This window comes from Ipomoea triloba, chromosome 12 (genome assembly GCF_003576645.1).
Source record: "Ipomoea triloba cultivar NCNSP0323 chromosome 12, ASM357664v1".
Lineage (NCBI taxonomy): Eukaryota > Viridiplantae > Streptophyta > Magnoliopsida > Solanales > Convolvulaceae > Ipomoea > Ipomoea triloba.
In genome coordinates this window covers 26,204,647-26,230,734 of record NC_044927.1, presented here as the reverse complement: position 1 = coordinate 26,230,734, position 26,088 = coordinate 26,204,647, and the positions used below count along the sequence as shown (strand labels likewise).

The 26,088-nt window shown below is 37.0% G+C and overlaps 4 protein-coding genes across 7 annotated transcripts; 2 read left to right on the top strand and 2 right to left on the bottom strand.

Moving 5' to 3' along the window:
* The first annotated feature begins 2,603 nt into the window (after positions 1-2,603).
* On the top strand, positions 2,604-8,564 carry LOC115999234 (conserved oligomeric Golgi complex subunit 7). Its single transcript, XM_031239072.1, has 10 exons — positions 2,604-2,984; positions 3,300-3,389; positions 3,536-3,655; positions 3,744-3,845; positions 3,971-4,251; positions 4,408-4,553; positions 5,295-5,493; positions 6,172-6,844; positions 7,166-7,498; positions 7,871-8,564. Exons 1-10 carry the CDS (start codon positions 2,700-2,702, stop codon positions 8,147-8,149), a joined length of 2,508 nt encoding a protein of 835 aa, XP_031094932.1. The 5' UTR covers positions 2,604-2,699; the 3' UTR covers positions 8,150-8,564.
* A 299-nt stretch (positions 8,565-8,863) lies between these two features.
* On the bottom strand, positions 8,864-14,272 carry LOC115999187 (luc7-like protein 3). Of its 4 annotated transcripts, none has more exons than XR_004093994.1 (8): positions 14,001-14,272; positions 13,440-13,568; positions 13,105-13,144; positions 11,535-11,610; positions 11,246-11,446; positions 10,514-10,726; positions 9,115-10,409; positions 8,864-9,014 (listed from the first exon to the last, which is right to left on the bottom strand). XR_004093994.1 is itself a non-coding variant. In XM_031238986.1 (8 exons), exons 1-7 carry the CDS (start codon positions 14,041-14,043, stop codon positions 10,044-10,046), a joined length of 1,068 nt encoding a protein of 355 aa, XP_031094846.1. In that variant the 5' UTR covers positions 14,044-14,272; the 3' UTR covers positions 8,864-9,903; positions 10,004-10,043. The 4 variants fall into 4 exon arrangements, 2 of the variants coding, with proteins under 2 accessions (XP_031094846.1, XP_031094845.1); XR_004093995.1 differs by having other exon boundaries at positions 8,864-9,067; positions 9,384-10,409; XM_031238986.1 differs by having other exon boundaries at positions 8,864-9,903; positions 10,004-10,409.
* Positions 14,273-15,511: 1,239 nt separating this feature from the next.
* LOC115999589 (QWRF motif-containing protein 7) lies at positions 15,512-17,230 on the top strand. The gene is made up of 4 exons (XM_031239430.1): positions 15,512-16,048; positions 16,326-16,562; positions 16,724-16,921; positions 17,168-17,230. The coding sequence occupies exons 1-4, from the start codon at positions 15,512-15,514 to the stop codon at positions 17,228-17,230; spliced, it is 1,035 nt and encodes a 344-aa protein (XP_031095290.1).
* A 217-nt stretch (positions 17,231-17,447) lies between these two features.
* Positions 17,448-21,682, bottom strand: LOC116000070 (leucine-rich repeat receptor-like protein kinase TDR). The gene is made up of 2 exons (XM_031240087.1): positions 18,899-21,682; positions 17,448-18,127 (listed from the first exon to the last, which is right to left on the bottom strand). The coding sequence occupies exons 1-2, from the start codon at positions 21,585-21,587 to the stop codon at positions 17,715-17,717; spliced, it is 3,102 nt and encodes a 1,033-aa protein (XP_031095947.1). The 5' UTR covers positions 21,588-21,682; the 3' UTR covers positions 17,448-17,714.
* Positions 21,683-26,088: the final 4,406 nt, after the last annotated feature.

Sequence of the window (26,088 nt, the reverse complement as noted above, 5' to 3'; positions counted from 1 at the left end):
TGAGCTGTAATTTTCACCTTTTTTTATCCATTTTCTTTTTCGAGGGAATCTCCGCTTCTCTCAAGTATTTTAGTAGGATTTAGTTGTAATTCAATTGCAATATTTGTTCTTTGGTAATAGAAATTATATTCTTCTTTTGAAAGAATTACAATTTTTGAAATGAGAAAAAAGAAAGAAAAAGACGTTTTACCATTGATTATTATTAGTTTTATTATTACACAAAGATATTTTAGTTTTATACCACTTATTCCCTTCCCTATTTTCAATAATTATATCCCTCCTTATCAAATAATATAATTGTAACAGAGTCAGTAGTACTAAAAAAAAAAAGACCCTTCACGGGTAAAAATTTTAAATAATATAATTTGAATTTCTATTTTATTCACACATTATAATTTTCCGACTGAATTACAATTTCTTTTCCCCTAATTCATTTCGCCCAACCAAATGCACGTTAGTACATTTTACATTACCAAGTATTACATTTCTGTCATAATTTTATTTTTTATGTAATAATATTTTATTAATAAACAAATTCATTTATTTTAACATGGGATAAAATCAATTCATTTGTTGATGTAGCGATTAATCAAAGCAAAAAGAATATATGGTTACATTCATCATAGTTAGGGAGATTATGTAGCAGTGAACTTTTAATTCAAAATTGACGAAGTTATAGAGATCAAGAAAGCATTAAGTTTGGTGAAAATGTCTAACTATTGACGATATCTAAATTAAAAATATTGGTTTAGATCGAGCTGATTAATGGTATCCAAATCAAATTCTTCTTTTGATTTGATTATAAATGAAGTAGTTGAATGTTTGATCTATGTTTATTAAATAGTTTACACATATAGTTGTTCATACCTTAGTTAGGACTTAGGAGCGTCATTTATTTAATATTTAAATGTAATAAGTATGGAATGGTTTTTTATTTTGCCTTTCTCTTTTGTGCGAAGCTTTAAGTTTGAATGTTTAGTTTAATGAACTTTATTTCTCTTTAAAAATACATGTAAGAACTGAATGGAATGGTTCTTGATTTTGCCTTCTCTTTTGTACGAAGCTTTAAGTTTGAATGTATAGTTTAATGAACTTTATTTCTCTTTAAAAAAAGTTAATAAAATAAAATGTATTATCACGTCAAAACATGAAATGTTACGAGGAAAAAATATTTTTATGTTGATTAAAATAAATATATACAAACATAATTCCTTTTTAATTTTGGGAATTTCACCTCAACTTTTGCCTTTTTAAAACGAAAAATAATACATGGACTCCACTTTTACACTCAACTTCTACTTCCTCTCACAAATCATTGATGTAGACATTTTTTTCGGACCCACATGGTGAAAATATCCATCATTGTTTGTCACATCATGGAGTAAAAGTGATGGGGTAGAATTTGGGAGTACATGTAGTAAAACTTTTTTAAAACTATGCATGCTTTAAAAAGTAATAATAAAATATTATGGACTATTGAATTTTTATTTTATAAATGATAGGAGGAGGGTTTGTAAATCGCACCTAGCAACCAGACATAGAAACAAATTGTCGAGTTAAGGAATGGGCAATTCGATTCACGAATTGCCTAGTAAACGATATAAGCACTTGAGAAAAGCGGCATTTAACAAGTTTTTGATATCCCAAAGAACTAAATGAAAAGAGAAGTCTCCCAATTGCCGAAAGACTTTTAACCAGGGCTATTAACGAACCGAACATAAACGAACGGGGTTGTTCGTGTTCGTTTGTTAAGGATTTTGTCGTGCTTGTGTTTGTTTGTTAAGATTTTTGAAAATTCTGTTCGCATTCATTTGTTAAATGTTCATTAATGTTTGTTAATGTTCCTGGAAATCCTGGTCCACGATATGATGATTGATAATATGCCATAGAAACGGGCAAATTATACCGTGCACCACGTACCTAAACGACGTCGTTTTGAGCATTGTAAACTAATTGTCCGTTTTTTTAGAAATCACGTTTCCCGTTTCGGCCGATCTCTGTATTTATGTTAATATTCTGTGTATTTCAGGCAATCATTCTGTGTATTCTAGGCAACCGTTCTGTGTATTCTAGGCAACCGTTCTGTGTATTCATGTTAGTAACACATGTTGTGATGTGTTTGTGCATTCAAATGTTTAGGAGGATGAGTTCTGTGTATTTTGTGTCAATATTCAGTGTATTTATGTTATTAACACAGGTTGTGATGTGTTTGTGCATTCGAATGTTAGGAGGATGAGTTATGTGTATTGTGTGTCAATATTCTGTGTATTCTAGACAAACATTCTGTGTATTATAGGCAAACGTTATGTGTATTATAGATAATGATTATGTGTATTATAGATAATGAATTCCCTGGAGTCATTCGCGTCCGCGTCCACTAACACCAAAACGACGTCGTTTTACTTACGTGGTGCACATTGCTATGTGCAATGTGGTGCAGGGTATAACGATTGATAGAAACGTGAATACGAATTTATCAACGAGGCCCAGAGATGGGAAATGAACTCACCAATAATGGGCTTAAAGCCCATATCCAGATAATGGAAACTCTTACCCGAAGCCCATCTAAAGAGAAAAATAAACAAGTAAGAAAATTCGCGACGCGGTCCGTTACTCCGGAGAAGCTCCGGGAAACAGCGAAGACAGTAAACAGTTGATGAGTGAATTGGGTAGTGGAATCAAGGTGTGATCCGGGGAAGATGATGTTGGATCTGAGCTCCTTCTCCGATGAGAAGTTCGACCCCAAGCAATGGATAAACGGGGCGTGCCAGTCGCGGCACCCGCAGGACCCGCTGGACAAGCACCTGGTGGATCTGGAAATGAAGCTCCAGATGGCGTCGGAGGAGATCGCCGTCTCCCTCGAGGAGCTCAGCGCATCTGCTCTCCATCGCGTCCCCCGCGCCACGCGTGACGTTATCCGACTCCGCGATGACGCCCTCTCGCTCCGCTCCTCCGTCTCTTCCATCCTCCAAAAACTCAGAAAGGTACCTTGTTCCTACTTGTTCCTCAGTGAATTTCAATTTCATGAATGAAAACTTCGAATGCGGTATGCTAATTGTAATAAAATGTTTGAAATTCGTGTCAGTCAATCGAATGCATTTGAGAAATATTTTGAAATTCTTCTGCATATGTTTATGGTACTTGTATGCTTGTTTGATGCTCTGCATTTGACGAGTGTTCCCCAATTATCCTTTATTCTCCTGTAACGTTGCTTCAATTCACCTGCTGAATCTATAGCAATAGTAGCCAAAGTAGAGCGATGAATCACTTTTCTTCTTCCACTTTTATTCCCATTTTAGGCAGAGGGATCATCTGCAGAGTCCGTAGCTACACTAGCAAAAGTCGATACTGTCAAGCGAAGAATGGAAGCTGCTTACGAGACATTGCAGGTGCCTCCATTTCCCTGCTTCTCATATACGGAGCAATTCAGTACTTAATTAGGACCCTCTATAATTTAGTCAGAAATTTGTGCTTGACACTATCACTCTCCCTGTGGTATTGCTTGCACTAAATGCTCCCATCTGCTAATGGACAGGATGCAGCTGGTTTGACTCAATTAAGCTCAACCGTGGAGGATGTATTTTCAAGTGGTGATCTTCCACGTGCTGCAGAAACACTGGCAAACATGAGGCACTGCTTGTCTGCTGTTGGTGAGGTACTGTTTAAATTGGTTGCCTTTGTTTGGTGTTAAATCATGTTTACTGGGCCCTAAATTGCTGTATTAATGATCCTAAAATTTCCAGGTTGCCGAATTTGCTAATATTAGGAAACAACTTGAAGTGTTAGAAGATAGACTAGACTCAATGGTGCAACCTCGCCTGACAGATGCATTAAGCAATCGGAAGGTTACTTTAATTTCACATTTTCTCCTTCCTTTTTGCAAAATATTTTCACTTCACAATCATTTGAATGCACATATCTCCTTGGAGACTTTAGAGAAGGGACATAAAATAGAAATCCTTGTTTCTAGGTTGATATTGCCCAAGAAATGAGGAGTATTCTCAATAGAATTGGGAGATTCAAGTCATTAGAACTGCAATACTCAAAGGTCCACCTCAAGCCTATAAAACATCTTTGGGAAGATTTTGAGTTGAGGCAACAGGCAAATAAGGTTTCAAATGAGAAGAATGAAGTAGAAAGGCTCTCAAGTGCTAATGATTTGCAGCTGAATTCATCTCCAATTTCATTTTCACGTTGGCTTCCCAGTTTTTATGATGAATTGCTGCTTTATCTTGAACAGGAATGGAAATGGTATAATTTAGTCTTCTTCAGAGTAAACTTTCACATTTCTGGTGTACAACATGGACAGACTTCGAAATTTTTTGTATAAAATATTGCATCTTTGTGGCTGTTTGAGGATAGATTGCAGTTTATGTCTGAGTAAAACTAGTTTGATATTTTCTACAGGTGTGTGCTTGCGTTTCCAGAAGAATATAAAACACTTGTTCCAAATCTAGTAATTGAAACAATGTCAGCTGTTGGTGCAAGCTTTGTATCATCTATCAACCTGGCTGCTGGGGAGGCTGTCCCCGAGACAAAAACATTGGCCAAAGGTTAATTTCTAGTACTCTTTTGGAGTGGTCTGTAATCATATTTCCTATAGACCTATGTGTTTTCTTGCTAATATACCAGTATTGCCTTCCCTATTGTGTCTTGTATACTCATTTTAGGTAGTAGTCCTAGTTAACTATTGCCTCCATCCAAATATGTCACAAATTTTGATAGACATGGGTTAAGAGTTCAGAGGCTTTTAAATCATAAAAAATTCTGTTTTAAATTTGAACTTGAGTTGCTCATGTCATGATGACATGGAAGAAAGTTGGTTGTGACGGTGTCAGTGTGTCAGGCATTTGAGGACATCTCAAAAAGCAAGGTGTCACATAGACAAAGGGAAATTGCACAAATGCATTTTCATGGAGCTGTCCAATTCTTAAGGAAAAGTCAATATTTGTCTGTTGTTTACTTTGATTGATGGTGTATGTAAATCATTTTTCAGCCTCTTGTTTAAAACAAATCACTCTCTTCTAGTCACCAATTTTAGCATATTCTTTCTTGTTTTCATGTAAATGATATTTGGTTATGTAAGCAAGGATGTGGAATGTGAGTAGTGGAGCAACCGAGCAAGTATGGATTTGTAAATAGAAACCTTATATAAATATTATGACCTTTATTAAATGATAGATGAGCATGTGTCCTCTCTAATTCATCATCCATATGGCATCCAAACATACCTGTACTATATTTTGCTAAGCATTTTCTATGATCTTAGCTAAGATTCTATGTCAAAAATTCAGGTATCATAGACATCTCAACTGGAGATTTGTCAAAAGGTGTCAAGGTCCAAACCAAACATCTGGATGCCTTAATAGAACTTCACAATACAACAGGGAGTTTCGCTAGGAATATCCAACACCTATTCTCAGACACTGACCTTCAAGTTATGTTGGATGTTTTGAAAGCCATATACCATCCTTTTGAATCATTTAAACGACGGTGAGCACATATGAAATAAAAGTTTATAATGGCACATGGTTTTGCTGAAGCATTCTTTTGGGCATCCTGCTTTTAAAGATTTTTCTAGTTTTCTAGACAACAAATTTTTTTCTTAACCTATCATCATATAGTTATAATGGCACGTGGTTTTCCTGAAGCATTCTTTTGGGGATCATGCTTTTAAAGATTTTTCTAGTTTTCTAGACAGCAAATTTTTTTCTCAGAGGAGCTTTTAAATCTATCATCATATTAAAAGGTGTAAAGAAGTTCTTTTTGCCCCTACTTGGTCTTGGTCTTGGTCTTGAGAAAGTAATCCTTTAAAAAGCTTTTCATTGGACAGAAGTGTTGTCGTCATTAGAATATATCTGCTTTTAATTAACTCATAGTTGTAAACATGAAATTTGGAGGCTCGAATGTATCTGCTTTTAATTAACTCAGCTTCCAATTTGGCTCTTGTGATTAAGATTTTATCTGGTGATTGCTACATCTATCGTTGTTGTCCTTAACCATGGAATTGGATGGTTTTCTTTGGTGTTACAAAGTTTGTTTCACTAGATTCAGCATGCTAGGTGTGAAATAGCCAAAACAGGATCTTTAAATATACATCATACAATTATTCTTTATTGGCTTTCTGAACTAAATGTTCTTGCATCGTCTGCCTGATTGATCTGTTCTTAGGTATGGGCAGATGGAGCGTGCCGTTCTCTCTGGTGAGATTGCAGGACTTGACCTCAGAGGAGCTGCCATCACTCTTGTTGGGGTTCAGGGAGTTGAACTTAGTGAAACAGTTCGAAGGATGGAAGAGTCTATCCCACAAATCATTTTACTTCTTGAAGCTGCTGTAGAGAGATGCATTAATTTCACTGGTGGTTCTGAGGCGGATGAGCTTATTCTTGCTCTGGATGATGTTATGCTACAGTACATTTCCACTTTGCAGGATAATTTAAAATCACTAAGAGCTGTGTGTGGATTGGATGCTGATGCTGTTGGTTCAAAGAAAGAAATGGGATCTGACAGGAGGGATTCCAACTCACGCAAGGTTGACTTCATGTCAAATGAGGAGGAGTGGTCATTTGTCCAAGGTGCATTGCAAATTCTCACTGTTGCTGATTGTTTAACCAGCAGATCATCTGTCTTTGAAGCTTCCCTCAAGGCTACCCTTGCCAGATTGAGTACAAATTTATCTTTTTCGGTATTTGGTTCAAGTCTTGATCAGAACCAATCACATGCGGCCAATGATGATGGAAGTGCACAGGTAGCTGTGACCGGAAGGGCTGCCTTGGATGTGGCAGCTGTGAGGCTTGTTGGTGTTCCTGAAAAAGCTCGGAAACTTCTTAATCTATTGGAGCAGGTAGTTGACATAGAGAAAGCTTACTACCTTCCTCAGAGTTCATGCCAATATCTGTTTTGTACTTTTTTGTGGTTAAAAATAAAATGAATATATCAATGCTAGTTCCCCTAAAGTGGTTGTCAAATTGATGAATAAATAGATGGCAAGAACCTATTACCTATATGGTGATCTGGTGAAAAATAATAAAGAGTTGCCACATACATCTGCAAGTCCTTTTCTTTTCTAGATCTGGAAACCTCTCTGTCCAATTGTCCATCTATACTTTTATTATGTGATGTTTAAATTAAATTTATGAGTAATTTTTTTTTGTATTTCTTGCAGTCTAAGGATCCCCGGTTTCATGCACTTCCAGTTGCTTCTCAACGGGTTACAGCTTTTGCGGATGCTGTTAATGAGCTTGTTTATGATGTACTTGTATCAAAAGTACGACAACACTTCAATGATTTATCTCGTTTGCCTATATGGTCTTCTGTAGAAGAGCATAGTGCTCGTCCCCTCCCAACATTCAGTGCATATCCTCAGTCTTATGTTACTAATGTTGGTGAGTATCTTCTGACGTTACCCCAACAATTAGAGCCTCTTGCAGAGGGAATTTCCAATTCTGATGCCAATGCTGAAGAGGCCCAGTACTTTGCTACTGAATGGATGTTTAAGGTAACTAAATTTTAAAATTTTAGGTTTTAATTTTGTCTGTTTCCATTATTAATGCTATTACTTGCAGCTTATCTGAAATTCTGAATTGATGAACTATCATATTGCATCTGCACTCTTGGACTTTAGTTCTTATGCTATGAGTAGTAGTGTGCTTGGTTTTTTTCCCAAAAATGAAATGTTCCAATCCAATCTTCATCATTTAAACAAGAATTAGATAACTCCTGGGATCTAATGGCTGTTTTAGAAAATAGTGTATTATTATTCCTGGGATTTTAAGTAGTTCAAATATGTTCAATAAAACACATTCCATTTAAACTTTCCTCCAGTTAAACCTATATGTTAACTATTCTTTCTTCTGTTTGTGTTGATTAGGTTGCAGAAGGTGCTACTGCCCTTTATGTGGAACAATTGCGTGGCATTCAGTATATCACCGATCGTGGAGCACAGCAACTCTCTGTTGATATTGAGTACTTAAGTAATGTGCTTTCAGCTCTATCAATGCCCGTTCCACCAGTTCTTGCCACCTTCCATTCATGTCTCTCAACTCCAAGAAATCAGCTCAAGGAACTTGTAAAATCTGATTCTGGAAATCAGCTTGATCTACCCACTGCCAACCTTGTGTGCAAAATGCGGCATGTTAGTTTGGAGTAATGGCACAATGATTGGAGCATTCCTACTGTTCAGAGGTTCACCCTTTCTGGGCCAGTATACTATGTTGGGTGTGTGGTTTAAGAATTATGTTATATTCTGCTTGTGCTGGGGAAAAAGGGAGGATAGGCTGGAATTTTTTTTTTCCAATCATGCATTTTTGTTGTACTATACGAAACTGGTGTCATGCCATCTTCATTGCAGAGAAAATATCCCCATTTCTTTGATCCCTTTCCCCATGGTTATACCCGTATCGTTTTTCTGTTCTCATTTCATGCAAACATTGCATTATATTATAGGAATTAAGAGGCAATGTTGCTTTAGAAAATTACATACTGCAAAATAAGATATGTAATAGTTTAAAACTTGATAGCTCGTTTTGGTTTCTCGTTTTATTGTTAAAAGTTAAAACATCCGAGTTGTTATCAGATTTGTTTTCACCAAATTTCTTGCAATAATTATTGTCCGTTACCAAATGACGCATAATCTCCAAAGAAGTGCCTTTAGGCTTTAACACACTAGTCACCCACTGTCAAATAAATTCCCAGTTCTTACACGTTGAATAAAGTAGTAACCGAGAAACATGAAAATCGATGACCACACTTAACTAGTTACTACAGTACTTCCTAGGATATTAGCGGGTCAGGTCAGGTCGCCTTAAGCTTTAATGCTCGGAGTTGCACTAGTGACGGCAAACTATAAACGAAATAGAGCCAATTAAAAAGAAAAGGGAGGTAAAAAATGAAGAGTTATAGTTGGGTTTCAAACAAATATCCAATTCAAAATGGTTACATGAACTCAAGCGCGAGTATTACACTCTGCAAGACAATTCCTTCCCGTCATGACTCATGGATGTCTTTTCCATCCTCTGCAGATGCAAACTGAATGGTTCATCAAAATCCTCCAACATCCATCTGAACCCTAAACAACAAAACGAGTCGTGCAAATTGAGGGTGGAGTTCATTTACCTTGCTTGTCGTTGACACAATACGTTTCATGCAATGCAGAGGGCAAGATAGGAAGAACCTATACCACATACACAGAAATCTAAACTTCACAAGGGCAAATAGCATTAGTTTCCTGAGTCTCAACTTCCAACTATTTGCTTCCTAAAGCTACTTTTGAAGTTTTAGTGCAATTATAATTCTTGCAATTGGAACAGTGGCTGCCACATCTGCACAGTCCCTGCATAGTTCTATCTCCATCAAATGAAGGTATAGGGAGTTTGTCAATTTACCTATATTCGAACCCCACCATTGGATCATAGAGAAATTAGGTGAAGGCTTAAGCATTCATGAGCCCATTGACACGCCAAATACTCAAAATAACAGTAATTGTTTAATTGCTCTTGTTCATCTGAATGAACAAAGCCAGCACAACGAAATTTGATCCAAGTCATCTGAATCACCAAAAGAGAAAGCAACCATACCGGTGATGGTCAGATGTGATTGTGCAGTTGATAAATGGGTTGTAATTGTTACCTCAATGTTGGAATGAGCAAGAATGATCTCCTTAAGCAGCTTTAGTACCTATGCTAACTTACAAATCTGTTCCTTTAACTAATAAGAATAATATGTGACCCCAAAGGAGAAGGGATCAAAAACCACCAGAAGCAGTAAGCGAAGATAACACTCATGCCAAGTAATCCAAACAAAGCACAGAATAGACGAGTAAGGAGTTACAACAACGAAGCAATACCTACCTCAACCCTTTCTCCTCTACATTGATGCTAGAGAGATCATATAGTCTCAATAAAGCTGTGAGAACAAAAAACAGTTTCACACATGAAGAAGAGATAGAACTTCAGAGTCTAAAACATACATTCATCATAATTTTTTGAGTTATAAAAATGTCTACCTCCACTTTGCAAAGTTCAGAAGTTTATCTTTATAATCCTCTAACATTGGTGAACTGGACTCTTTGTTGAGCTCCTGTGACTGGGTCTAACAGGAGATCGTGACCTGCTTCTGTCACGTTCTCGGTTCCTATCCCTTCCATTTCTGGAATTACTGTACTTCCAATCTGAACCCCTGTCTCTGTCACGAGCCCCTCTGCCATTCCTGTCATAGGACCTTTCATGTTCACGATCTCTTTCCCGGTAGCGATCACGCTCCCTTCCATAATCCCTATCACGGTACCTGTCCCTATCAGATGAACCACTTCTATGCCTGCTTTCATATTCTTTCTCCTTCTGCTTCTTTCTTTCTTCCACTTCCTTCTCCCTTGCCAATCTTTCATCTTCCTTTGCCTTCTCTCTTGCAGCCTAAAAAGAAAAATTAGTTCATAATTTGCACAATCAACTTCCACTTTATTCAAAGAAAAAAGTATAAAAAGCTGAGTTTTCTCTTTGAGGAAGGGGGCTATTACCTTGAATTCAGACAGGAAATCTCGAACCATGCCATAACCAACATGCTGCTTGCCTGTGACATGAGACTGAGTCCTCTCAGCAGCATCATTTGCAATTAAAAAGGAGCCACATGTTTCACACAATGCCATCTTTTTCTCTTGTGCCATCATTAACACATTGCTTTGCTGTGATTGCTGAGTCAAGGCTGTCTTTTCAACATTAAGCAATTCCACCTAAAATACGAGTTAATAAGCATAATAAGTTTCCACAGTATTTGAGGGTGAAAGAATGACTATAATGCTAACTAATTCCTTTTCCACATCCTTTTTGTTACATTAATAAAATCTTTTTCTTGAGCAGTTGAGCTATAATAGTAGTTTGGCAAGAAGATAATGGCCCTGTTTGGTAAATGGCTGTTGGCTGATTGGGTTGGTTGTTTGGGTTAAAAGGTATGATTTTTTGATAACATTAGCTGATTGTAGAAAGTTGTTTGATAAATTAGTTGTTTGGTATAATTTCTTTTCTCAAAAAGCTAATTGAAAAGGCTGCTTTGAGTAGCCTTTTGAATTTTAGCATTTTGGAGTTACAAAAAGCTTATTAGCCAAACAACTAATAGTGGTCAAATAAGCCAAAATTAGGTGATAGGCTGATTATTTACCAAATAGGGCCTATATTAATTATTGGAATTAGTGGATAAATGAATAATGAAAAAAGTTTTGAGAAGCCCTAACAACAGAAGTAATTTGAGATACCTTTCTCATTAGTGCTTCAGCTTCATCCACCTGTCCAGCTTCACCAAGAGACTCCACTTGTTCCAGTAAGTTCTTAATCTTTTCTTCCAGAACAGATAACTGCTCAGATTTTTCTGCTGAAATTGGGGGAGGTGGGGGAGGCACATCCTCTTGATCAAGGCGTTCTCGACCACGCCTAACTCTTCTATCTAGGTCCATAACCTTGAATACAATAATCATCACAATGAACTGTTCTGTCACTATACTTCCATCAGGAAGTATATTAAAAGCATAAAATATTAAAACTTACCAACTTCTCACAAAAATGAGCTAGCTCTCCTTCAAACTTGGGAACATATGAATCATGTCTTGGGGACTTCTCAAAACTGGAAAACAACAAAAAGCTCCCAGGACTCAGAAATGGGGCACATTATAAATTTAATTGATAATAATATTATAATAATCTCAGTTCCCCAGCAGCAAAGGAAAGGAAAGCACTGGGAAAGTAGACTACATGTAATTTAGATTTGGAAACCTATAGTAAAGGGCAATAAGGCTTATATTGTAACAGGAAATCAGACTATTAGTTTTATAACCAAAAAAAAAAACTCTAAATAAAAATTTTAAAAACAAAAAGAAAAAAGAAGCACATTTGTCAATAAATGCCTCAACTATTTAGTCTTCTAGACAGGCTAAAAAGAGAAACCATTAAATCAATTTCCAAATCCAAACACATAGATGAAGTAGCATTAATACTGTTTGCCGTCATAACTAAAGGGGCATTTCGTTCGTAACTTTTGAACGAGGGAATGGGATTCAAATGCCATTTTTTAGGGCAAAGCAACCAAAAGCAAATGCGTCGTTCGTCATACGAGTAATCCACAGGCAAATTGTAATTTGCCCAGCTTCTGCGATTCTTCATCACCGCATCCACCTTCATTCAACCTCATCTAACCTTCTCATCGTCATGGTCACCATGATGAATTTTTTAGTCCAAATCTGAAGATTTCTAGTTTAGATCTAGAACTTGGATTGGTATTAGAGGTAAAAGAATATGAGGAGTGGTGAGATTGTGTCCTTCCTTTCAAGATTGAGGATTCAACAAATGGTTCTTTCTGGAGAAAAATTTGGGCCTCAAGAAATATTCTAGAGAGAGAAACAAAGAAGGATCAGAAGCAACAGTGTAGAGAAAGAGACTGGTATGCTACAAAATGGAGAATTCTACAGATAAGGGTAGCGGAGGGTTTGCGAGGAACTGGAAAAGTTTGTTTTGTTTTGTTTTGTTTTTTACCTGGAAAGGTCAACCACCATAGTGGGGTAAAGGCCAGGTGCACCTTACCGAATTTTGTTAATACCAAAATAAAGTGATATATAGTGGAGGGGGAACATTGGGCCAAGGAGACTACTCCAATCCCTCTGTGCAAGTGATAGAGAGGAAAGGCTGGGTTGAAAATTATAATGTATTATTTCTTGTGTTTTACGGAGTAAAAAATTACAACTTATGTCTTTCCAATTCCAGTTTTCAACTAAACAAACATAGCTACTTTGACTAAAATTCACTCCAATTACTATGTACTTTGTATTTGATTTAGATTCCCTAGTTTGAACCAAACCCCCCTTAACGTAGACCAAGACCTCCAAAATTTCAGAATGTATTAATTTTATTTCACTTTTGCGTGAATGCTGCAAGAGTATCCAGTGCCATTGGAAAGTGAACCAATAACAGCAATAAGACAACAAATTGGAAATGTGAAAAGAAAATTATATAACCACAGTTTGATATGTATTCTAGTTGAAGCACACTATCATGATTTCCATTTTATTTTAATTTCTTCAATAAGTTGAAGCGCTACAGTGTAAAACATAAGATTTCTGTTTACCTTTCCTTCAACTTTGGATCATGAACTTTTGGACATGGCCCTGATGTCAAACACAAAGTCAAAAGATGTTATCCCCATCAAGAGAGTTGTAATAGATGGTTGTTTAAAAAAAATAGTAAATGGTGTACATAAGAAAAATTTCTACAAACAAGGAAACTATTTTTTAATGCCCAGTTAAAACAAAGAAAAATTTGGCAATATGTGAACCCAAATACATAAAACAATGTTTTGAGTTTTTATACAGTTCTAGACTAAAAAATATCAAAATCTAATAACAAAAACAGAATACCAAAATATGATCACCACATGCAAGGAGTTGAAACTTGAAAACTTACCCAAATCACTCCGAGTATTGACAAACAAATCATGGGGGCAAAACCGAACCATATAGAATCGACAAACTTCCTTGTCATCCCATGTGAGTTCCTTGTATCCCTTCCTCTCTTCTTCAGTTAAATTACGAGCTATGAAATGCACCAAATAAAATGAACACCATTATCAGCAAATAGCAATAACAACAACTATTTCTTAACAACCAATGAATTGCAGATAGCGGATGTAAAGAATTTCTCTGCTTCTAGATTTCTCAAATTTTAAATACATTGCAATCAGCAAGCGAATTAAAACAATTGGATGCAGATAACGTGATCCTACACTTCTAGTGTGTGCATAAAAAAAGCTAATGCAGCATTTTCGCTATGAGATTTAACTCGAATGATTCACATTAAGAGCTAGCTTTGTTCCGGTTCCAATTTCGTCCAATGCAAGCGCTAACTAGAAGCTGCAAGGCGGTGCTTAAAGGTTTATTAACTAAAAAAAGTGAATTACGACACTGAATCAAAAAGCAAATACGAAACTCTGATACACGATTTAGAGTTTTAAGACAGGGATAATACATGCGCCCATGAGTTCATCGAGCAATGCTCGCTGAGCATCCATGACGGAGATTTCTGGAGAAGGTGAGAGAGACGAAGCACAGCCGGCGCTCAAACCGTCGAAATTTTTAGGATTTGATGCGACTATGTGAGCAGATATGATAGGAGAGGTGAGTTTGCAGCCACGGTTCTAGGGTTTCATCAAAATCAACAAAATCTCTGAAGATTGTTGTCAGCTGAGCAGCTCGGTTTCGTGGCTTGGCATTTGATGATAATTGATACTGAACCCGAGTGCTGAACCAGCTGAGAAGCAACGTCTTCGACATGGGCCGTTGATATATAGGAATAGGCCTGTAATGAAAAGGTATACTGTATATATGGGCCAGCCCAAACACTTTCTTATGTGATAGTTGACAATTTGCAAAACTATCATCTGATTGACAAATACATGGGCCGGCCCAAACACTTTCTTACATGGTACTGATGATTGTTGACAAATTGCCACGTGACACAGCTCAATTGGTCAACTAATTCAAAATAAATTCATAAATTTTGTTTTGGTAACAGTGGTAGGATGCGTGTCACTGAAGAAAAATGAATCAGGGCAGGGCAACATCTTCATAGTGAAATCTTTGCCTTGAGAAGTTCGTTTAAAGATGAAGATGAACTATTTTGGCCTTGTTGTTGATGATCCCACATTTTGATTGCATTTTGAGGAGATGAAGGCATAGTTTTTACAAAAACAAAAACAAAACAAAACAAAAAAAAAAAACAAACTTTGCAATATGCTAAAATATAGTCGCAATCTTATTAAAATGGAGTAGACGAGTTGAATTTATGATTTTGCCCTCCATTTTAACGCAATGCTAACGAATGACCAATGTGACTTAAATTTCAATAGTCAAATGAAAGGACTAGTTTGGGTGTAATTAAAATGCATGAAACCAATTTTTGAAAAGACCATAGTCGGAAGACCATTACTTTGAGAATTTCCTCCTCAAATAATATAGAAGTCTCCAATATATCATATTCCATGAACTGTATTTACAAGAAAGCAAGGAAAATACTGACATAGCTAGGTAGCTCAACAGGTAGTAGAAGTGAAATTTGTCACAAGAGATTAAGGATATCAAGTCTCACCAATGCTCCAGTGTTACTCCATATTAAGAAAAATAACTACCCTATCAACCTATGTTACATTTGGGAAAAAATTCCAGAATACATATACTAGAACTCTTAATTAAGAAAAGTACATGGTTGACACCTTAGAAATTTGTGCCCATCAGCCCATGCACGTAGTGAGTGTACCCATTGACTCCATATATTGAAGTCTTGAATTCAGTTGACATGCGAACAATTCAAAAGAGACTAATAACGTGCTCCCAACTCTTGATTCCGGTAGTTAATTGGGACTTCCTCCCAGCAATTCTTTATTCTAATTTCATCAAATTCAACCTCATCATCATATATGTATATATATACACACACATATGATCCATCTCGTACAGGAGTGCACTCTTAACCTAACCGCCATGGAAAGCTACAATCGCAGCCGGAAGCAACCGGCGCCGGTTATACCTCGCTCCCCGGCGGCCTCGCCTCGATTACTAAGAAGCAGAAGCGGAGGAAATTCGTCAACGGCAACGCCGCCGTATTCCTCAGAGACCGGATCCAAGTTCGTCGGTCGTTCAAATTCAACCACAATTTTGAGAAGCTACGAAAATAATGTTAGCGCGATTGCTCAAAAACATAATAAGAAATCTCAAAAGGATAATCATCGTAGCAGCATGAAATCGTCCATGTCTCCTTCGGCGTGGGCGTTGTCGCCGGGGCGATCTTTGCCTAGCTCGCCGGCAATGGCGGTTCCGAATTCTCCGCGCTCCAGGAGCTTCAAGATGGACGCGAGTGCAGTGAGCGGAGTTTTGAAGTACTTCAAGCAGAAAAAGGTGTCCCCTGTGCAACAAGAAGAGTACCATCAGTTCCGAATCATGCACAACAGATTCCTGCAGTGGAGATTGGCCAATGCCAGAGCTATGGCTTCTATCCCTAACATCAAGTCTGCTGCTCAGGTAACAAATTTAAACTGACAAAGCGTATTCTATCTCCACTAAAAGTTTAACCATATTGGAACAATCTAGTCAAGTAGGTCAGACTATTGACTTAGTAATCATAATATTGCAATTATAGACAAATTATGCTAATTTACCTCTATTTTTTTGCCTGGATCACAAGATAGGGACCCAATGCATTATTTTAAATAGTGACTACAAGTTCCTTTCTATCACTCAAAAAGAATGTTTAATCATATTTATACATTATATGCTCAACAAATATCATTATATGCAGAATAAATTGTTCAATGTTTGGTTAAGAATCTGGACAATGAGGAAATTCATGGCAGAGAAACGGATCAAAATACAGCAATTAAAGCACGAGATCAAACTGAACAGGATATTCAACTCACAAAGAGGATTGCTCAAAGATTGGGCAAAACTAGAGGCTAAAAATTCTGAGGCTGTTGGCAGGGTGGCAAGAAAGTTGTCAGCAATCTCTATTTGCCTACCTCTTGTGGATGAAGCTCAGGTAGGAATTAATCTTTGACAGTTGTCGATTTAAGTCATGTAAAAATATACTAAGAATATTTCTTTTGGTGTAAAATTTAGTGTTTTGAGTTGTAGATGGTCTGATCTAAGTCTTAATTTCGATCTATTTGAATACAACTAATTGATGAATGTGGTAGCTAGGCAGATGTGGTGTCAGTGAAGGATGCTATTGTCAAAGCAGAAGGAATGGTGGGCAACATAGAAGAATTGATCATGAAAATGCAATGGCAGGTTGAGCAATCTTGTTTTCTACTAACACAACTTATACCCATCCTAAAGCAGGAGAAAGTGTACTTTGAGGAGCTACATAACAAAATTACAGCGGTTATTTCAAACGAGGTTGGAACTTTTTACAGTCACGTTTTAGTTAGACAGACAAATTAAAAATAATAATAATAATTATATGTATTGTTTCACATTATACCAATATCCGTATCATATAAGGTAAAATTAATACAGTTTTAAGGCTTCATTCAAAGACAATTCTTTAAAAGTCTGACATGATATATACACATTTATTTGAACTTCGATCTTATAGTTACGATATTTGATTTTGAAAATCAATTGTATTATTATATTTTGCAGGTAGAAGAGGAAAGCTTAAGAGTACATCATATCCAACAAATTTGGGAGTTGAGAAGAGGTTAATGAAGGCTTTATCAAAAGAAGCGATCACCTAGCTTCAACCACTTACATCAAATTGCCAATTCCATATTCAAGAATTTTGATTAATATATTCCTGCTACAAATTAAATATGCATGTATATGGTAAAAAAAGCTGTCAATTTTTTTTTTTTAATTTTGAATACTACTGACTCTATCTCGAACCCACAACCTTCCACATGCGTGAATAACTTGGTGTCACTGGACCAGAAAGTACGAGTTTTCCAATAAATTAAAAGTGGTAATGATAGCAAATTAAATGCAAAGCTAAAACTTAAACTTCCAAATATTGCAAATGGAATCCTATACGTACATGCATGATATTCGGGACAAGACACACTTAAGAGCTCTACTAATATCTTAAGAAAATCAAAAATAGAAAATACCTTCTGCTATACCAATCCCCCATAATAAGGTTAGAAAAAACAAACAAAAATTAAAAGAAAAAAAAATCCAAATCCAAACCATATTAACACTCAACAGTTGTCTTTTGGATCAAATTAGCAATAACACCACCATTGCCGCCGCCACTTTCGCCGCTCCCGGCGGCCAATTTCCTCTTAGGTTTGGCCTCTTGCAACATCGACACAACATCCCGCATTGAGGGCCGGTCGGCCGGATTCCGGCTAGTGCATAGCAACGCGATCCTAAGCAACAACATCATCTCCTCCCGTACCAGAGGGCAAGATGCACCTGCGTTTTTATCCAACACGTCTGTCACGCCCTCTCTAACCTTCAATTTAGACCTCACCCAGTCCACAATGCTATTGCCTTCTCCAAACTCCGAGTCCATCGATCTCTTCCCCGTCAAAACCTCCATCAACACAACTCCGTAGCTATAAATATCGCTCTTCACATCAACTTGTAATGAATACGCATACTCTACACAAAGTAATTACACACATCCATCAATATCCAATAATAATGACTAATGATTTTTAATGAGATATTAAAATAGAGGAAAATGTAAAAAGTAAAACCAAAGGGATAATCATAGTTATTAATTTAGATAAGTATTAGAATTAGAAAATCTTGGTTGGGTCCACGAAATAAGCAAAAGTGAAAGTTAAAGCCATATGGACCAGTCATGCCATGCGCAATAGTGGCACTATGAGTGTGAAACAATAGTAAATCACGGCGAGAAAGAGCAAAAGAAGAGAATTTTGGGGCAATGCCCAAAAAAATGTGAATCTCTAAATTCAAAAAATCAAAAGAGGGACAAAGTAAAACCCCAAAGAATCACATCTTCTGACACTTGGGTTCACGTTTTATTTTATTTTATTTTTAACTTTTTTTTTTCTAAAAAAAATTTATAAAATTTGACTACTTTTTGACACCATTTAGTGAGTAGTGGATGGCACTACGTCACCATACAAAATGAAGAAAACCGACACTAAGAAAGATTAAGGATATTCATAGATCTTATGTGTACCGATGTAGTGGTGAAGCATATATAGACAATTGGATAAAGTAAAAAATAGGGATAAATTATAGTTAGGAGGAGAGGGGGAGAAATGTGATACCCGGTGCACTGTAACTGTAAGATGCGGCAATTATGGACATAGATTCGTCGAGTCAGTAGTATTCAAAAAGATAAGTAAAAAATTGAGATAAAATATAATTAGGGGAGGGTGGGAGAAATGTGATATATACCTGGTGCAATGTAGCCGTAAGATCCGGCAATTATGGACATAGATTCGTCGTTTTGGACTAATTTAGCGACTCCGAAATCAGCAACTCTGGCTTCGATTTTACTGTCGAGAAGGATGTTACTAGGTTTTAGATCGCGATGTATTATCACCGGATCACAATCATGATGGAGATAACATATTCCTTGAGCTACTCCAAGTAAAATCTTGTACCTCGTGACCCAATCTGCTACTACATTGATGCCCTTATTCGTGCCATGCAATAGATCGTCAAGGCTCCCATTTGGCATGTACTCGTAGAGTAGCATTGTGCCCTGGTTATTGGTACAACATCCTAGTAATCTCACGATATTCCTATGCCTTATTTTGCCTAAAACTTCGACTTCGGCTAACACACCTCGTTTCTTCCGAACTGTATCTTTGTGGATTCCCCATAGCTTCTTAACGGCTATGATCTCGCCACCTGGCATTTCGACTTTGTATACTGTCCCCGTGGACCCCATTCCGATCACCTTATTGCTTATCGACAAACACTCCAGCACGTCTTCCGCCGTGAAATTTAGCCGTTGGAACGCCGTTAACTTCCACGGACCGGCATCCCGGTCGCCGGGGAATCTACGCCGGTAATTCGCGTGCAAATACCGGCAAGCGGCGATGAGTACAAACAGGCAAATTCCGAATGCCGCGGCGATGATCCAAACGATCGCCCCGGCCGTCTTCTTCGGATGAAGCTTAATTTCCATACTGGAGGCGATCTCGGGGCGGCAAGGTCTCTGAATTGAATTGCCGCAAAGGCCATTGTTTCCGGCGAAGGATGAAGGGTGGAGAGTGGAGAATATCGGGCCGGATGAAGGTAACGGACCGGTGAGCTGATTGTACGAGACGTTGAAGCTTTCTAGGGTTCTGCAACTGCCGAAATTCGAAGGAATCGTGCCGGTGAGGAGATTATGCGACAAGTCAACGTCGGTGATCGACGGGAGCGTGGAAATCTCCCAGGGAATGATTCCGGTGAGAGAATTCCGGCGGAGATTCAAGGATATAAGCTTTTCACAGTGCTGAATATCCCACGGAATATCCCCAGTCAAATTGTTTCCTTCAAGCTCAATCTTGTATAAACTTTGACAGCCTCTAAAATCCGGAATTTTCCCCTTCAGCGCACTGTAACTACCTGAAAATATCTTCAAATTCGGCGCGCTCCAAATATTGTCCGGCAAATCGGCGTTAAACGAGTTCTCCGATACGTTCAGGAATTCCAGCTTCACTGCATTGCCTAAATCCTTCGGAATCGCGCCGGAGAAGACGTTATCGCTGACGTCCATGAAGGTGAAATTAGGCAAGAAACCGAACCCTAGTGGAATGAAGCCATTCAGCTTGTTATTCTGAACTCTTAACCTGTTTAAGGCGGTGCAATTCGCTAGAGACGCCGGGAGCTCACCGGAGAACTGATTTGAGAACAGTATGAGCTTGTTTAGCCTGTCGCCGAGGCAGAGATTAGCAGGAATTGGACCGGAGAGATAATTGGAAGAGACATCCAGCTTTTCTAGCCTGGAATTTGAGCCTAGGTTTTGCGGTAGAATCCCGGATAGTGAGTTATTCCACAGGGATAGCCTTTGGAGATTGGGGAGAAAACCAATGCCGGGTGGGATTTCGCCTGTCAAGTTGTTGTTCATCAGGGATAACACGGATAGCTTATCCAGGGACGAGAGTGAAGCCGGGATAGCGCCGGAGAGATGGTTATTGGATAGATCAAGCTCTTTCAGCAATGTTAAGCTTGAAAGATCGCCTGGAATTTCACCTGTTAAATGATTCTTGAACAGATACAATATTTCCAGCTTCGTTAAGTTGGAGATTTCCGGTGGAATAACGCCGGAGAGATTCGATTGGGAGATATCGAGGAAAGTTAGATTTGAAAGAGAGAACAATTGAATCGGAAGCTCTCCGGTGTAAGCATTGTAGCCAAGCTGTAAATTTTCAAGGCTATTCAAAAACCCTAACTCCGGCGGGATTGCGCCGGTGAGTAAATTCCCAGCTAAGTACAGAAACTTCAGCTTCTGGAAACTTCCATAACTGGCCGGAATTTCGCCGGAGAAGTAGCTCCCGCCGAGGTTAAGGTATTCCAGGTTCCGGAGCCGAGCGATTTCTCGCGGCAAAGCGCCGACGAAGTTGTTACTAAAGCCGTTGAGGAGGGCGAGAGATTTCAGCCGAGAAATGCGGGGCGGGAAAGTGGAATTGAAGGAGTTGTTACTAAAATCAAGCGTCCTGAGGAACGAGAATTCGAATATCACCGGCGGCAAAGGGCCGTCGAAGAGATTCCCACTCAAATTCAAGTGGTGAAGGTGGAGCAAGTATCTTATGTCCTCCGGAATGTTGCCAGAGAGATTTCTGCCGGACAAATCAAGTCCGGTGACCCTACCGGACTTATTGTCGTCGGCGCACTTTATGCCGGACCACCGGCACCAGAGCGGGCGGAATCCGGGGCTGGAAAGCGTCGGAGTGGGATCCCAGTCATGGAAGGTGTTGAAAGGATCTTTTAGGGAAGATTTCAAAGACAAAAGTGAAATCAGCTGGAGAGGGAGATTTGCAGTGGCGGCAGCATCAATGGAGAAGACTAGTGAGAATCTTGTTAGTATGAACACTAGAAAAAAAGATGAAACCAGGAAGATGGAAGAAGGAGAAGAAGGAGGTTTTTTCATGGTTTGGTTATGGAGGTGGAGAATAGGAAATGGGTGAGAAAAGGATGGGAAGAAGAGAGGTTCATTTAAGGGATTAAAGTTTGTTATTGTTAGGATGGCTTTTCTTTGGAGTGCTTGCTGCAGAGGGTGTTTCATCATGATTAATATATTTGAGTGGAGAGAGAATCCATAATCCATTGGAAAATACTCTCCAATTCTTTACTCCTAACTTTTACTATTAAACTTAAAATTTTGATACAAACACATCTATCGAGACCCACATGAAGAAAATAGCCTATTAATATCTGCCGCAGCTAGTAAATTTAAGGGAGTATAATTTGAAAGTACATGTAATAAAAATCTAATTCATAACTCTAGCAAGTCCAATTTAGTCTTTCTACGGATGATCATATCATGTGAAGATATCACATGTTATAGTCAAAAAAAGATAATTAATAAATTTTTTGGTATACGCATATTTTCCTTATATTTGCCTCTTATAATATGAAACTAATCCAGTTTAGACTCAGTCGAATTACATTCGATGGCATACCTCTCTAAATATTAGTGCATATATATATACACACAAATTCAAATTCAAAATTTCAAATAATATTTTATAGTTATTCTACACATGATATTCAAAAGTATAATATTGTTAACTACTACGAAAATGGATGGGATGAAATGCTAATTAATTAATAAAGTAACAAAATAAATAAATAAATGGTTTGGTATATAGTGGGTAAAACAAATAAATGTTGGGATCGGAACACATAGATCAGAAGAATGTATGTCAGTATGTACATCATATTTGTTTTCTTTTGGTTTGGTTGTGTGATGAGTAATCTTAACTTTGTCTGGTGTATAGCAATAATAATACTTTGGTATTGTATGGGATGGGATTTCTTTTCCCCTTTTCCTTTTTTGCCACTTTTCATCATTCCTTGTTTCCTTTTTCCTTTGCCACCCAACACTTCGATTCATTCCTGAATAGTGCCAATATCTCTCGCAGGATCCAAGACATTCTTTGAATAATAATAATAATCTCTTCATTTCAAATTAATGAATATTATATATATGTATATATATCTGTGTGTCGGTATGTGAGAGAGATCAAGAGAACTAGTAACCTGTGAAAATATGCAGTAATCTATCTAAAATGATTAATGACAGGAAATTAAGGAAAAAATATGTTTGCGTTTATGTAATTATGATTGTACATTTGACATAAAATGCTTGATAGGGCATCCAATGATAATTGAAAGTACATTCACCTGTGTGCACTATATATTAGCACGCTATCATCAAATGCACTATCGAAGATTTCCAAACACATCATTATAATTACGAAAATGCTACCACATTTTTTCTATCTTTTTCGTAATTTTAACCTTTAATTATCTCATATGAACATATAAGGTTAGTTTGCACGTTCTCGTAAAACTACTAATTTTCATGGAAATTAGACCCTGGCCTAACTATATATAGAGACACACATACTCTATATTGTTTATCAATAAAACTTACAAACTAGTATGGCATACACATGAAGTGAGCTGAGACTTAATTTTAAATGTTTAACTTAAAGTGTATTTTGAATACTAACTTTTATCATATTATTCACGTAAACTCTCATGTTTATTGTATCACACGCCTTGCATGAATAGTTCACATTAATTGTAACGTACATAGAGTTTAGAAATGACACCAAAACAAATTCAGGTTGATCGAACGAATTTACCTTTGCAAGGTATATATAAATTGTTATTTTTAAAAAATACTGTTGATGACCCCACATGATTAATTATTTATAAAACATGTAAATTTTTTTTTAGTGACAAGTTTATATTAGCAGCCTTAACACAAGTTAAACTCACATTAATTATGTGCTGCAGTGTAACTGTAAGGAATATGCCTCATGATGTTAAGCATGTTTTATGCAACCAACATTGCCTTTTAGTTGTAGACAGGTTTTTCCACTTTAATATCATATATTTATTTATTCCGTTCAAAACAGTGCAAATTATTTTAAAGAATGTGAAATTTTCAATTTTTTTTTATTTTTTTTAAACAACCGTAAGAATCACTTTTTCCTCACATTTTTAGGTTACGTAAAATTTTCAAAAATGCTACCTTAATTATCTCAAAACATTATTTGAATTTTGAACCAAACAATCCCTAAAAATTAAACAAAATGTGGTGTAAGTCACTCCAATTTCTAACATCGGTGATTAAAGCATATACAAAATTTTAGATTGATCTAACAATTATAGTAACCTAGAAAAACTAAAATAGTCACTTTAATGTAATAGCATTCCATTACCTTTAATTTGTAATTGAAAAACTAATTTAAGTTGTCTATTCTAGGGACAAAAAAAATGCAATTAACCTTTTAAAATTATGTACTATTGCTCATTGTTCAGTTAAAGAATGACAGTGGTGCCCTCAATCCTCATGCCTCACGAGTAACTCAAATGATTCTCGAGTGAAAAATTACATCCAATGACGTATGATTAAGTCTAGACAACTGCAATGCGAGAACTTCATTCTCTTATGGGGATGGCTCCTTGCAGTTTGTGGGCGTTAAATACTGATCATCTTACTTAAGGTCGGGCCATTGAGTCACTGTAGCTTAACTGTACTCTATTACAATTCCTGTTATGGCAATGGGGCGAAGGATTTCGGCAATTCTGCACCCAAATAATGAGGGAGGCCCCATTATATTCTTACTAGTGTTTGACTTCACAGGGTTAACAGTATCACCAAACAGATAGAACCCCACAAACCCAAACCCACCCCACAGTGTGGGGGGGGGGGGGCTTTTTCACCTTCCTACACAGAAATATTCCACTTTATTATCACATCTGTTACACCATTGTGGAGGACAACATGATTAAGCTTTAGCTGAGTGAAATGGCAAATGGCAAATGGGCATGCAATGGCTATCAACCCATCTCTCAAGTCAAATTTATCATGTAGTATCCAAGATTTTCCATGTACAATTTCCAGATTTCTTTGCTTGCTTATAATGATCATCAGCTCGAAAAATAAGCCTAACTTTTTTCCTGAGAAGATAGATAAAAGGGTATGAATGTATAATTAAGGCCAACAAGGTAAGCTAGCTGGATGGGGATCCATAATCACCCATTTCAAACCCTCCAATTAAACTATTTGTAACTTTAGCAAGAAAAAGTATGTGAAGTAATCTATTTATAAGTATGCTTTTATTATAGGAAAGTTTAGAGAAACGAACTATATATCACTATTCGAGGGTATATATTGGATAAATTGTCCTCTCGTAGTAATACTTTAGTAGAAAAAAGCACTTTTAATCCCTGCATTATAGAAAACTAACATGTATCCTCTCAATTATACTCATCTTCATTTCAGTGGCATCAAACCCTTCCCTTTATACGGGAGGTGGTGGGTTCGAGCCTCAGTGGAGTCAATATTGACTCTTGTGCTTCAATAGGTTGAGATGAACGGATACTCTATTGTAATAGAGTCAAAAAAAAAAAAATTAATTGTCTCAGGGTGGCTGTGTCAATTCCATCATTGAGTGTTGTTAGTATGGATGACATGTCACGGGTCTCTTTAAGATCAACCATGACTTTTGGGTTCGAATCCAATAATGCAACTATCTTAAAATTCACAAAGAAATATTTTGCCACCATTAAGATTTACTCAACGTGAACATGATTAATTCAGTATGTAATCCTAATTAGTTGACTGAAATAATTTATGATAATATTTTTTAAAACTGTTATTTTTTTCCTATAATTTATGTGTGGAAAAAAAAAAGCCATTGTTCCATATATTATACATAATACATGCATGTTGTATGTTTTCAAAAAAATACATGCATGTTGTATATCAGTATATAAAGTTATGTTGCAGTCAAAATATATATAGAAGAATAAAAGATCCCAAAACTCCACTGTTTCCAAAGACTGAGATGAGACAACAGAATGATATGGACCTGGCTTCCAAAGCATACAAGAAAAGAAGAGAAAATTAAAAACTAAGTTGTGGAGTGATGGTGAGAATTTTAAAGCAGGAATAGCATTCCTTTTTCTGTTTTTTGTTTTTTTTTTTAATGATGAACTATGCTCTTATATAATAATTTGTAAATCATGTCAGAGAAATAAATCACATTAAAAATATTATATGTAATGGACTCAAACTAACAAAGTGTGGAGAAGAATTAAACTCTTAATTTTTAAATCATCCATTTCATCACCCATTTCGAGGCAGAAATAGCCTTCTTTGTAAGCGGGGAAGGAATCAAAATGCTTCAAATTTTATTCTTTTAATCATGCCCAGTTGCCCACTACATATACATAATTTATTTCCTAGAAGACTATGTGACGCTCCTGTTTGCTCAAAGTTGACCCATCTCAACCTTTTTCCATATACTTCAAGTTTGCTTTGTCGCTTCCGCCGACGACGTCGTTTATTAGAGTGCATAAATCATAATGGACAAAATATAAAATATCCTCTCAGCAAAACTGCAACAAAG